Raw genomic sequence first — 15,274 nt, 5'->3', positions numbered from 1 at the left:
ATGAGATCTACAAGGATTTGTTGCAACTTATTATTATTGTTGTTGTCATCATCACCTTTCTTCTTATTAAGAAAATTATCACTGATTTCATTTTACCTAAGGTTACTTAAAATCTGGCTTGATGGTGGTAGTAGTGTGCCTGGAGTCGGTTCTGACTCATAAACTATCCTGCACAGGGTTTCTGAGGCTGTAAATCTATGGGAGCAGAAAGCCTCATCTTTCTTCTGGGGGACCACAGGTAGTTTCGAACTGCTGACCTTGAGATGAGCAGCTTGACTCATGAGGAAATGAATTCCATATTTAATTAATTCTTGACTTCAGCATTAGAAAATGATGCTTCTGAGATTGATAAAATTCATTTGATAATTTAGTCATCTGTTCAGTTACCAACATGTGCCAAATAATTTGCCTGGAATTAACTATAAATATGTGAAGGAAGGGATGGATAATATAATACATATATATAATAATAATAATACATATATATGCTGCTGTTGTTGTTGTTGTGAAGTGCCATCGAGTCAGTTCTGACCCACAACAACCCTGTATAGGGTTTCCAAGGAGCAACTGGTGAGCTTGAAATGCCGATCTTGCAGTTCAAATGGCTTTGCAGTCTGAGTCATTAACACACAGCGCCACACCAGGACTCTCTCTCTCTCTATGTGTGTGTGTGTGTTGTTGTTGTTGTTGTTAAGTGCAGTCGAGTTGGTTCCGACTCATAACAACCTTATATAAACTGTAGGTCAGCAGTTCATGCTTGCCAGACATTCCTCAGAAACCCTGGTAAGCTTGAACTTCCCTTGGGTTTCAAACTGACTTTGCAGTACAGCACATTAACTCACAGCATCACACCAGGACTTTTCTCTCTATATCTGTATATATGTATATACATATGGATCAGGCTGCACACCGCAAGGTCAGCAGTTCGAAACTACCAGCTGTTCCGCGGGAGAAAGTTGAGGCGTTCTGCTTCCGTAAAGATTTACAGCCTCGGAAACCCTGTACAGGGTCACTATGAGTCAGAACCGACTCCATGGCACATAACAACAACAACAATATATATATATTGAAGTGCAGCCAGAGTGCTCCTTAGAGGTCAAGATGTCCAAACTTCATCTCTCATACTTTGGACATATTGTCAGGTGGGACCAGTCACTGGAGAAGGATATCATGTTTGCTAAGGTGGAGGGTCAGAGAAAAAGAGGAAGACCCCCAAGATGATGGATTGGCCAAGTAGCAGCATCGATGGACTCAAGTGTCCACCAGTAGTGGGGTTGGCCCAGGATCGGGCAGTGTTCTTTGTTCTTTGCCACTTTCAAAAGGTCTTGTGCAGCAGATTTGCCTAAATGCAATACGTCATTTGATCTCTTGACTGCTGCTTCCCTGAGTGTTGATAGTTAATCCAAGAAGAATGAAGTCCTTGACAAATTCAATCTTTTCTCCATTGATATATATATGTGTGTGTGTGTGTGTATGTGTGTGTGTGTGCTCATATAACTGTAAGTTACTAATTTATATATAAATAGTTATATGGTCATATAACTCTTTATTAGATTATGTCTCTGATTAATAATCTGCACATTATCAAAAATTTGGTATGAAAAATCTCTTGGACACTGTCATTTTATGAGTTTTATAATATATTTTTGGAGGCAGGCATAAAATGAATACAATACTTACATTTTTCTACCTTTTGTTGTTGTTTAAGTTTTCGATTTTTACAAGTTTGTTAATATCTTAGCTAGGTACAGTCTGAATGGCCATCATGGCTGATCAGTTATCCAGTTTATGGCTGTGTAAACAAGTCAGTTAAGCTTTCTCCAGATTTAAGGAACTGAGAGAAATGAAATATAGAACTTCAAAACTATTATTTAATTTAAAAATATAAGCATGTGTATTATTTGATTATCAAGATAGATGTTTTGCATGAATTTTATTATCAACTTTGGTAAACTAACCAAATTAACCATTGTCATCAAGCCAGTTCAGACTCGTAGCTACCCTTACAAATTGTGCTGCGAACCTCAAGGTTAGCAGTTCGAAACTACCAGCTGTTCCGTGAGAAAAAGATGAGGCTTTCTGCTCCCTTAAAGATTTACAGCCTTGAACACCCTGTAAAGGATCACTATGAGTCAGAACTGACTCCATGGCACATAACCACCACCACCACCATCCCTGTAGGATTTTCAAAGCTATATAAATCTTCAGCAGCAGACTGCCACATATTTCTCCCAAAAGATAGCTGGTGGGTTTGAACTGCCAACTTTTCTGGTAGCAACTAAGCTCTTTAACCTCTGTGTCACCATGTCCCCTTGGTAAGCTAAAGGACAGCAGTTCAGAGTAATTAAGTAACTGCTAGAGATGCCACTAGAACTCTGGTTCCATAGTCGCTAAAGTGTTCTGTGGCTCACTGAAAATTTAGTGGCTCAAACCCACCAGCTACTTCAAAGGAGCAAAGACCTTGTAATGTGCCCCTCCCCCCCATAAAGATTACAGCCTAGGAAAACTTATGGGGCAATTGTACTTTGTCTTACAAATTTGACATGAGTGAGAAAGAACTCTATGACACCTATCCACTAAGACACCACCCACACATACCACTCCTGTTTTGAAATTGATGGACTCAAATGGTACCTTTTCAATTTACCTTCCATTGTTTATTAATGTTTTGTTTTGTACTACACAATTGGAAAGCAGAGAATATTAGAAAGATGTTTACCTGTGCTTTATTGACTATGCAAAGGCTTTTGATTCTGTGGATCATGACAAGCTAAGGACAATATTGTGAAGTATAAGTATTCCGGAGCATTTAACTGTATTCATGAGGAATCTGTACATGGACCAAGAGGCAGTTGTTTGAACAGAACATGCAAACACTGAATAGTTTAAAATTAAGAAAGTGTGCAACAAGGTTGTATTCTTTCACCATACTTATTCAACCTGTATGCTGAGCAAATAACCAGAGAAGCTGGGTTCTATGAAGAAAAACATGGCATCAGGATTGGAGGAAGACTCATTAACAACCTGCGATATGCAGATGATACAACCTTGCTTGCTGAAAATGATGAGGACTTAAAATATTTACTGATGAAGATCAAAGAGCACAGCCTTCGGTATGGATTGCATCTCAATGTAAAGAACACAAAAATCCTCACCACTGGGCCAATAAACAACATTCTTGCCAATGGAGAAAAGATTGAAGTTGTCAAGGACTTCATTCTTGGATCAACTATCAACACTCATGGAAGCAGCAGTCAAGAGATCAAACGACATATTACATTAGGCAAATCTGCTGCACAAGACCTTTTTGAAGTGTTGAAGAGCAAAGCTGTCAGCTTGAGGACTAAGGTGAGCCTGACCCAAGCTCACCTTATATGTATGTGAAAGTTAGGCAGTAAATAAGGAAGAGCGTAGAAGAACTGATGCCTTTGAGTTATGGTGTTAGAGGAGAATATTGAAAATGCCATGGGCTGTCCATAGAACCAACAGAACTGTGTTGGAAGAAGTGCAGCCAGAGTGCTCCTTGGAGGCCAAGATGGCCAAACTTATTCTCTCATACTTCGGACATATTGTCAAGAGGGACCAGTCACTGGAGAAGGATATCATGTTTGGTAAAGTGGAGGGTCAGAGAAAAAGAGGAAGACCCCTAGGGAGATGGATTGGCCAAGTGGTAGCATCAATGGTCACAAGCATGGCAACAGTAGTGAGGTTGGCCCCGGATCGGGCAGTGTTCCGTTCTGTTGTGCATAAGGCCACTATGACTCGGCACTGACTCGGTGGCATCAAACAACAGCAAAACACAACTACAGATGGGAGACTTCCTTTGCTGAGCACCACCAGAGGAGAAGCACAGCTGAAATCTGGCTGTGAACCGGTTCAGAAAGTGCACTAAGTGCCAACAGTTGGCCAAACTGAACTCATAGCACTCACAACCTATGGCATGAGGAGAGGATGGGAACAATTCCAACAAAATGGAATGTACAGGAAATAAGGGAAAGGTTTTGGCAGAGAAGGCATTGGTTCTTGCTGATGTGGGACAGTGATAAAACTTTAGTAGAGGAATCAGGAAGCCATGAGTTACAGCTGTGTTCCATGGACAGGAAGTGAAACTCCACAGAGCTTGGCACAAACTTAGGAGTCGAAGCATTCTCTGAGTTGGGTGGTATAGAAAATTTGCAGAGTCCCATTTCAGAATGCCTTGAGCCTTTTCTCTTGTTTCATTCCTATAGCCATTGCTGAAGAATGTTACTTCTCAGGTAGACTATTGCAATGATTTATTAAAACCTCTGGAGTATCAGGAAACACATTGGCTCTATAGAAAGTCTGAATAATCATATCAATGTTGTTGTTGTTGTCAGATGCCATCGAGTCTGAACCGACTCATAGCGACCCCATGCACAGCAGAACGAAACAATGTCCGAATCATATTAATAGCCTGATATATTTGGTAAAATATTTAATTAACTCACTCCTGATGTGATGGCTGAAGTCCTGGTGTGGTGTGTGGGTTAATGCACCAGACTGCAAAGCCACTTAATCTGCAAGGTTGGCAGTTGAAGCTCACTAGCTGCTCCTTGGAAATCATATAAAGGTTGTTATGAGTTGGAACTGACTCAACAGCACTTAAAAACAAAACCCAATAAAACTTGGAATCCCAGTGTGGTGCTGTGGGATTAAGCACTGGACCACAAGACCAGTTTGAACCACAAGGTTGGCAGTTCAAACACTCCCCAGCTGCTCTTTTGAAACCCTAGTACTTGGTCGCTGTGAATTGGAACTGACTTGATGGCATTTAGCAACAATAACAGTTTTCTAAAAGTGCTTGAACACTTCAATATATATATATTAGCTTTTATTGTTAATCGGATGATAGTTTACATGGGAGAACATCAGTTTGACACACATCATTTCATTGCAATTACTACAATCCCCTCCATGTATCATCATTCAACAGTATTTGCTTCTGTTGCCTCTGGGTTTTTGTTTGTTTGTTTTTAATGTACACAAAAACACTTAGGAATATATAATCATTTAAACAACCAAGGGCACATTCTGCAAGCCTGCCTCCTGGCCGCAGGCACTCAGTTCCTCTCTTTTCATGAGTCTAGAGTCCTCAGCTGCTCTGTTTCTCTATGTCCTCATCTCTGCCTCCATCTCTGATGTCGCTGTTTCTCTGGATAGGGTCGCACATTCTGCTTGTGCTCTTCTCCCTTGATGGTCCTAGGTCCTCTGTACTGTAAGATTAACTGTTCCCCCTTTTTGTTTCAGAACTTCTACCTTTACTGTTGTGACAATCATAATTAGTCAGGATAACAATTACTTACTATTGAATCGTAAGAATCTTATCCCCATCTCTTTTCACCAGACCCGTCTAGACAAGATGAAAACTATTCAGTGGGGACTCTATCTTCCTCACACACACTCTGAAACTAAACCCCCTCTTAACAAGTTGTAAGTCAGTTATGCCTTTATAGCCCTCCCATTTTAGGTAGCCAATGTCTAAGTTCCCCATCCCTATCAACCCTGAATACAGAGGGGATAATATTAATTCTTGATGTGAAGACTTCTTCCCTCTTAGTTGGTAAATATAATGATTTTGAAGGATTATTTTCTACAATAAAATGTTGAATATGTCATCACTGAAAAATTGTGTAATGATAGCATAAAAGTGTATTGTGCCATATTGAGAAAGAAAATGTTTTAAAGTAGAAATCAACCTTAAAATTGCATCAAAAATAAATTTTAGTAATTTGAAATACAATGAACAAATTATAAGATTTACTTTGTTAAGCAAATGTAAAACATAAGATTTAGTGATTACTAAAGAATAGGTATTGTTCGTAACCCTGGTGTAGTGCTGTGGGTGAATGTAATGGACTGAAAGGTCAGGTTAAAACTCAAGGTCCATGGTTCAAGCTCACCAGCCACTTCTTGGAAACCCTATACAGGATAGCTGTTAGTCAGAACCAAATCAAAAGCACTTAACAAAAACAAGAACAGATATCAATGTGATATGCAGAATATATTATGCTCTACAGGAAGGGCTTTGACTTGGGTATAGAAATATTTGTGAGATTTTTTTTTTTAATGGAGCTTCATTAAAGCTGTGCTAAAAAATTTTAATTGGAAAATAAAGTCTACACTAGACTAAACACTTACATGCCGAAAGCCTCTATATATTAAGTATGTGTGTTATCTATCAGCATGTGGATACTTGATACATTTATTAGGAAAGATTTGTGTTATATGCTCAGTACAAAACTATAAAAGTATATCGTAAAAATGAACGATAACAGCAGTTAAACAAGATTTTACTTTCCGTTTTTAAAAGCTTTTACAACAATGTTGTAATTCTAGAAAACTTTGGGTTTAGTTTTCTGAAAATGCCGACAAATAAGCTACATTATTTATATAATAATGAAGATCTATTACTATAGAAGGAGTCCTGGCTTGGTGCTGTGGGATAAGTGTTTAACCACAAGGTTGGTTTGAACTGCAAGCTCCCCACCTACTCCTTGGAAATCTTATACAGGGGCATTATGAGTCAGAACCAACTGGATGACACTTAACAACATTATTAAATGAGGAATCCTGGTGTGCCACTGTAGGATAAGTGCTGGACTGCCAACTACAAGATTGGTAGTTTAAATCCACCAGCTCCTTGGAAACCCTCGACAGCACTCAACAAACCTGTATATGACTTTCCCTATATATGTTGTTGTCAAGTGCCATCAATCAATTCCGACCCATAGCGACCCTGTATACGGTTTCCAAGGAGCAGTTGGTGAGCTTGAACAGCCGACCTTGCAGTTCAAACGGCTTTGCAGTCTGGCGCATTACCCCACAGCGCCACACCAGGAATCCTTTTATATGGAGCCCTAGTTTATTTGGTGCTGTCGGATAAGTATTGGACTGTTCAAGGTTGGTGACTGAGACCCACAGGAAACCCTACACAAGGTCACTGTGAGTCAGAATCAACTCGATGGCACTTAACAACAACAACATAACACATAAATACCCATATCTTCATGTATAAAGTATAGAGAAGACCCTATTTTATCTCAGGATATTATCACTATAAGATGTGTTGTTTCCTAACTTTTTTTTTGCAGGTTTCTCATATGACCTGCTTTATGGAACATACTTTAAATATATCAGTAATATCTGGGTAAAACTCATTTTAAATTTATCAGATTTGAAATTCCATCACATTGCACAAATTCTGGAAACAGAAATGCTCATTTTTGAAGTTCTTAATGATAATAGGTTTTTATTTTTATTCTTTTAATTACCTTAATCCTAATCCACTGATGAGAATATCTTTAATGTATTTGTTTTAGATTTCTGAGAGTTTCGAGAATTCTTCATGCAGAGTGAATTCATAAGTCCTTATGCTTTTATATTACTGTTTCCAACTTTCCAGCAAGGAGACAAAATTTCACAATTTCCATTTGGATTAGAAAAGCATGTCAAGCAGCTATAACTTTTAATTTGACATTTAGTTTCCTGTCATTTTCATGTAAATAGGAAACAAAAGAGATGTGCTTAGTTGCTTACAATTTCCATAACAAGGATGTTTGTTTCAACTTTATCATTTTCCCTCTGGCAATTGTATTTTCTCACAATAGGCTAAAAGCAACCAGTAATTGCTCACGGTTATTATTTTTCATCTTTATGAAAACTTGTTACTTCTAGTTTTTCTTACCCAAAAGCTTCTACTCGCTTGTATATTTCAGCCATATACACTATCCATTAATGTTTCTAGCTCATCCTTTTATTAATCTGCTGCAGGTTATCTAGGTCAGACTTTCTATTTCTTTCTGTAATACATTTTTTCCCAGGCTTTGCAACCTCTTTTTCTACCTCTTAAAAAAATAGGAGGTGAAAATTTGGAATTGTTCCATTGAATGCAAGTGATGCCGTATTGAAAGGCAAGTTTAGGTCTTGATTTATAGTGCTTTGAACACTCCCATATGTGTTACCAACTGTGGCTTTACAACCATTGTACAATGTGATTCTGTGCTTTTTCTAATAAGTATGTATTTAATTTTGTTTTTCCATGGCTCTGACAAAAAAGCCTACCTTATACCTAGATATAAATATGCTTACTTGCATGTATTTTATGATCTGTACAGTAAGTGTCAAGTGTGTCTCAATGGGGAGAAATTTCAATTTTGTATATCCTTTTAAATATGTTGATTTATGCAGATTAAGTTAAGTAGGAAGTTATTTTTGTAGATAGTCATTTCCATTTGTTCCTCTTGTAGAAAGAGAGAGAGAGAGAAAGCAATCAGATAGTTTTTTAAGCATTTTATTTCATGGATCTTCCAGGAAAATATACCAACGAATCATGTACTTCTTTGATTTTGTGTTTGCTATTGCATTTATAGTAATTGATACAATCACTAGGTGGGGCTTTATTTATTCATTTATTTTCTTTAATTTATATTTTTTAATATGCCTCATCTGTATTTTGGCAGCAGCTCATCTGTGCTCTTGTTTTTTCTGCCCAGTGATTTGACAAGAACAGTGGAGATTTCTGGGGAAGGAGGTCCCTTAGGGATACATGTAGTGCCTTTCTTTTCATCTCTGAGTGGAAGGTAAGATGTTTTCCTTCTTTCAAATGCTCAAGCTAATGAAAATCCTGACTTGAGCTTGTTTTCACAAACACTTTTCAATAGAGGATTAAATATGTACCACTCTTATTCAGATGGACACCTCAAGATAAACTTTTGTTGGCTACTTTTGTTAGAAAATAAAATCATTTACTTTGGGGATACAATAAAAGAAAAAAAAATCATTAAGAGTTTTTGCATTTACAAGTTATTTATGAAGCACTTTTTAAAAATATCCATATCAGTGACACCAAGTCCTTAGCAAAAATCTTAACATACTGTTAGACAAGTTACAACAGAATTCATTGTTCCAGTATATACTTCAAGTAGATATAGTAACTCTATATTGACATTTTCTGTGAGATTAGATCTAACCTAGGCATCTAATCTCTGTCATCTAGAAAATGAGAGTAACAGTGAGACTTTGTATTCTGAACCTCCGGTATATAGAAACTTGTTGTTAAGTGCCATTGAGTCAGTTCCAACTCATAGTAATCCTCTATAGGGGTTCTGATGAATGACTGGTAGTTTGAACTGCTGGCCTTGAGGCTCAAACTGACCTTACAGTCTAGTGCATTATCCTGTAGCACCACACCATGACTCCATATAGAAACTTATATACTTTATATTGTTATTTCTAAATAACTATATCCAACATTGTATATGTTTGATGATTTTAGTTATAATCAGAAAATGTGACGATGTCATTTATTTTTCTTTTTGAAAATAAAATAAAACATGTAAAAAGTAATTCACTGCATCCTTTGGAAATGTGAAAGACATCATATTTCTGGTAAATGGTCATTTAGATTATGCCAGCATTTCTTGAAATTCACGGATATTTAAATAATGAGGTAAAACTTGTTTTCTTAAAGGAAATTAAAGTGTGTGATTATGAGCTAATGTTTTTACTATTTGGGCAGCTTTAAGGAACCAGTCCTAGGTTTCCTGTCATTTTAAAGGAGGTGACTGCTGTCATCTAGCACTACAGGCTATCAGAAACTTAAAAAGAAAATCAGTTTCTCATTCACGTGACATAATTTTAGCTAATTTGTTTAAATTTCTTCTCTTAAATACATTATTGAAAAGGCAGAACACTCCACTATAGGTCAAGATATCAAAGACCAGAAAAGTCCCAATGATTTGCTTAATGTGTCACCCACAAAACTCTGAAACTCTTACCAGGCCCTCCCTCATTCTATTATTCTTTTAGTACAAAAAATTTCCCAAAGGCTGTCTAGTATTAATTTATTGGTTCTGAATACTTACTCAGTTGAGCCTGTCATACAGCAAGAAGATCAGATTTAGCAATGATATGTTTGTTTGGCCTCATGTCCAGCAGGTAGCCATCTGCTACCTGTAATTGCAAAGTCGTCACTTTTTTTGCAAATAGCGTCAGATGTCAAGTACTTGATGGAATGAATGTTCCCTAAAAAGAAATGAACCGAAAAGTTAGTGCCTCTCATTGTCTCATTTCCTGCATGTGTTAATAAGAGTGTTTCTAAATGCTATGGGTTATGGCACCAGACAGGCAGAGGTTGTTTTTGATAGACAGGGTGAGTATTTACCCAGTTGTCTTGAGAAATTCTAATGGCTTTTGGCGGAAATGTACTGATGGAGTTTTGTGAAATAGCACAGCACTTCAGTTACCAGGCCCCTTAGCTTAATGAAGCTGGAATAGAACATGAGATCTCCCCAATTTCCAAAACATGAGGAAATACACAATCTGACAGTCACTGTATTTCGTTCTCCGTAATTTGGAAAACGAGTTGACCCTCTAAACCAGAAATCACCTTCTCTCACATCAGGTGAGGGAAATACACTATTGATTTGCTCCCAACTCCTTCCTGGTTCTGATTTTTAACATAAGCCTACAAGTAAGAGTAATAGAAAGAACATTGGACTTGGATTCAGAGCAATTAGATTAGGATCTCTTTTGGGGACCAAATCTGCTAATAGTTTGTCTCTCCTTAGATGGAAATTTGAATACCTATTTGACATAAAAGTTGTGGAAATTAAATTATGTTAACAATTTGAAGCCCCCTTCAAATAGAACATGAAGCAAATGAACACATGTTGTTGTGAGGTGCTGTTGAGTAGGTTCTGACCAATAACGACCCTGTATAGGCTTTCCAAGGAGTAGCTAGTGAGCTTGAACTGCCAACCTTGCAGTTCAAATGGCTCTGCAGTCTGGCACATAAACCCACAACGCCACACCAGGACTCCAAATGAAGTTTCCAATATTATTATGGTGTGAAAACCAAGTGTCTTGTATAAGAACTTTTTTTTTTTCATTTCATGGTCGAGTGTTTAAAAACTTAGTAAAATAGCTCCTTTTTTCCTTTTTTTAATTTTTATTAGCTATTCACTAATATTATAGAAAGGAAATTTAATTAAAAAACATTTAAAATAATATGGAAGTGGAGACGCGAGCCAATAAAAGTTAAGAAGTAATGAGTACAGGCTGTAACAGCACGCTTAACTTAACCCATGTGTCTGGGTGCAACCGTGTTTGGAGGCCTGTCAGACAAGTATCTGACTTCAGAATGCCATATGGTCGCACTGTGTGACTACAGGGGCTTAAGTAAGGTCATAGTAAAACACTTAGTTCTTAATTTCCTCCCACCAATTGGTTTGTGTCATTATTGAGATTTAGAATTTACATTTAATTCTTTATTGTAATTGGCTTTGCCTCTAATTTTCTTTTTCTTTTAGAAAAATACTGCTACACCTGTTGTTGAATAAGAAAGCTTATATAAGTTAGAACATACTGAGTAAATGAGATGTGGCTGCTGTACTGTATATAGCCTCAGCGAATTAATTACATACCATAGCATCAAGGTGCTGAAAGCTGCTGGTATCGGCAGTCATTGACTTTCACAGTAAAAACAAAACCAGAACAGACATGTTCAACATTGCAAGTAAAAAGAAACTAACTCTCATTCAGTATATATGTATATATCAACAACAACATATATAGCTCAATGTGATCTTTAGACTTAAAAGGATAACATATCAGGTTTTCCAGTAGATACAGACACAATGAAACACTACATTCATAGTAAAGAGAGTTCAACATGAGAGAGGAAGAAGGAAGAGCTGGGTGGAGAGTAGAACATCATGTTTGAAGAGGAGAACTTCAAGTTGAAATTCTATAGCAAGTGGAGTAGCCAAGGTCATGTGATACAGAAGAGTGAACAATAAAGGCTGAGAGTGTGGGCTGGAGCTTAAATGGTGATTAGAAGAGCTAGGCACTATCATTACCCCTCTTATTCTGCAGGCCTATAGATTTCAGCATCCTTTATATCCACTCATTAATGCAAATTGACTGGTTACTCTCAGCCTGTAACTCCTAGACAACATTAATCTTAAAATCCTGCTCAACTTGCTCCCAAATGAAACAGCTACCACGGCCCACCAGTTTGGGGCAAAGAGAATAATGAGAGCATCTCTTCTGAGTCTTCTCATACCGGTCAGGATGGAATCAAACTGAAGGGAATGCGTCCCTTCTGTAGAGCAGAGAGGGCAGCAGCGGTTTGTTGCAAGGAACCAAACAAATCAAATCAGTCAGTTTTATATTTTACCAAAATTACCTCTGACACATGGGTTTTACAGTTGGGCTTATTCTGTCAATAAATTTTTCATGCAAAGTTAGGTTATTTAGATCAGTGAGGTTCACATAGCATGCTCCAGCTGTAATATACCAGCTAAATTGCAACCCAGTGGCCTGAAAGAATTAATTCATCTCCCAAAATGTGAAATTAAATCCTAGGGAGTAACATTACATGACTGATGATGTACTGAATTAAATTAAAGGAAGACTTGAATGCTTGTTAAAAAAATATCACTTACATAAACTAGTTTATAACCACATGTGCGCCTACTAATGGAGCATGCTATTGTGGATCTACCATAATAAAAATCCAAAAAACTATTAGAGCGTTGTTTAATTTAGGAAAAGGAACACTAGTTTGTCCTGTTTAGTGTATCTCTTTTTGCACTTCAAATAGTTCAATTTGTAAAACTGTGTTGGAAGGTGAAGATTATACTAGTATCTTAAAAATTTTAATTTGAATTTAGATCTTTTGTCAAATAGATGTGACTACTTCTTTATTTCACACAAAATATTTGATTACTAAAGTCCTGCTGTAGCACTGAAGGGTAAGGACTGGACTGCTACCAACAAAGTTGGCAGTTCAAACTCACTAGCTACTCCTCAGAAACCCTACACAGGGTCACTATGAATGGGAACTGACTCGTAGGCACTTAACAACATGCTTGATTGCTAACTTACTAGAACTAGAGAATGAAATCTAACGTCTGTCTCACACTTATGAACTGAGTCTTCTCTGCCATAAGTGAAATGGTTATTTGCTATTCTCTCCCCTGCAATTGCATACTGCATCCACTGAACGATTTTGAAGTAGAAACATTCTAAATATGACGACATGTGCCTTGCCGGTTGGCATCTTAAAATTTCATGAACTCATTTAATGGCCTGGGACCCTGAAGGGAAAGGCTCAATGTTGGGAATATTCCAAACAGTAGGACTGGTTTACTTCTACACTGGCATTATAGACTGTCCTTTATTCTCTCCCCTGGTTGACCCTATAATGCATGCATAAATTGTGCTCATATTTTATTTAGATTTGAGATTTAATGCAAAAGGACTAAGTTAAAAGCCCACAAAGTTCATATACAAAAAGGAATGGCAAACTAGAAAAATAAGAACAGAAGGAAAGTGGAGACTGGTTTTTCTGAGCCCAACAGATAACTCTGGAAGAACATTTCTGTTTCTCATTTTGAGACATAGTAGAAGGGAAACTTTGCAAATGATAAATGATTTACAATTCCCATTTCTTTGAATCATGTGTTTTGGTACCACCAATACATAATAGAGCTTCAGATATTTATGTACATATATACATAAAAATAATTATATACACTAAAACACATACACACATGTATGTTTGGGTCAACAATCAATTTGATAGCAACAGGTTTGGTTATGTATATACATAAAATGCAATTCCTTATTCTCACTGTGTTTTAGGCCAGGTTTTCTAGAAAAGCAAAACCAGTGAAACATATATATGTATACATATAAAGAGAAATTTATTATCCAACAGTTGTATTATTCAGGACCACAGAGGAAGAGAGAGAGAGTCCTTCCTGCATGTCCATTGTATTAGGAACATGCCACACCCCCAAGGACACATCCCTTCAAATGATTGGCTAATCATAGCCACTCATCATGGAGCTAACTATGCCTGTGTTAGGTTTCATCACCACATCGCAACTGCTAAATCTTTGGAAATCCTGGTCTAGTCAAGTTGACGCAAAACCCCAACCATTACATTCCACCTTTGTCAACTTGACACTTATAAACTATATTCATAACCTCTACATAAATAAAATTGTAAAGTCATACTTATGCCTAACGTGATATAAATAAAACTCATATAACTGAAACTCATTGGTCCTATTTTCATCTTAAATGTCACAAATCCACACTTAACATCAACCAAGTCTAGGAGCTCTGGTAGCATAGTTAGTGGTTAAGAATTGGGCTGTTAATCTCATGGTCAGCAGTTCAAAACTATCAGTGGTTCCATGAGAGAATGGTGAGCCTTTCTGCTCCCATAAAAATTTATAGCCTTGGAAACCCTATACAGGGTCACTATGAGTCAGAGCCAACTCCATGGCACATAAACACCACCAGCAGCACCATCAACCAAGTTAAGCAGCCCAGGTAGCATAGCAGTTATGAGTCAGACTGCTAAACTCAAGGTCAGCAGTTCAAAACTACCAGTGTTTCCATGGGACAAAGATGAATGATTTACAGCCTTGGAATCAGGGTCACTATGAGTCAGAATCCACTCCAAGGCACATAGCAACCACTACCACTGCCAACCTCAACAAGTCTGGTGTGGCATTAGGACCAGCACTGGACTGCGAACCATAAAGTCAGCATTTCAAACCCACCAGCTGCTCCTCAGAAACCCCATACAGGATTGCTATGAGTTGGAACCCACAGGATGGCATTTAACAACAAATCAACCCAGCACACTGAGGAGATAAGCATGTCCCTTGCTCTGAAGAATCTTCCATTCTGGTTGGAAATGTTGAGCAACTCCATTCTTAGGAAAAAGTCCAGTCCAACAAATTGTAGCACTTGTTCAGAATATCAAACATCTTTATCTTCATCTGGTTATGTTCTGGTCAACTCAACCCTAGCCACCTTGTTGTTGCTGTTAAGTGCCGTCGAATAGGTTCTCACCCATAGAGACCCTGTTAGGGTTTCTGAGGAGTAAAAACATGGGTACCAACTGCATTTTGGGTGTTCATACACACCTCCCTGCATGTAAAATCAGTGGACCCTTCACTCTCAGACCTGGTCTAGGTCAGTGCCTATGGGCTCAGGAGTGCATACAACTCCCTAAACTTCAAACCAGCCAGCCTTCTAGCTCCTCTCAAGGTCAACGGATGCCAATAGAACATGTCCAAAGTCAGCCTGCATCTTCACCGCTGCATTTCCCCAAATCCCACTTACAAGCATGTCAGTCCTAGCAGGGTTTTCTCTGATGGACCATCTTTCTTTGCCTTGATGCCTCTGAAATGCAAAATGCCAAGCTGTCTGCTTGTTTTCAGTAGGAGAC

At 37.8% G+C, this 15,274-nt stretch overlaps 1 protein-coding gene across 3 annotated transcripts in view; it reads left to right on the top strand.

The window, feature by feature from the left end:
- Nucleotides 1-15,274, top strand: part of PARD3B (par-3 family cell polarity regulator beta) — a 1,706,387-nt gene that overhangs the window by 920,956 nt on the left and 770,157 nt on the right. For all 3 annotated transcript variants that reach the window (XM_006861955.1, XM_006861956.1, XM_006861957.1), the window contains exon 6: nucleotides 8,514-8,600. In XM_006861955.1, the coding sequence (XP_006862017.1) occupies nucleotides 8,514-8,600 (87 nt within the window). The remainder of the gene's footprint in view (nucleotides 1-8,513; nucleotides 8,601-15,274) is intronic.

This window comes from Chrysochloris asiatica, unplaced genomic scaffold (assembly GCF_000296735.1).
Source record: "Chrysochloris asiatica unplaced genomic scaffold, ChrAsi1.0 scaffold00045, whole genome shotgun sequence".
Lineage (NCBI taxonomy): Eukaryota > Metazoa > Chordata > Mammalia > Afrosoricida > Chrysochloridae > Chrysochloris > Chrysochloris asiatica.
This window is presented reverse-complemented; position numbering and strand designations above follow the sequence as displayed.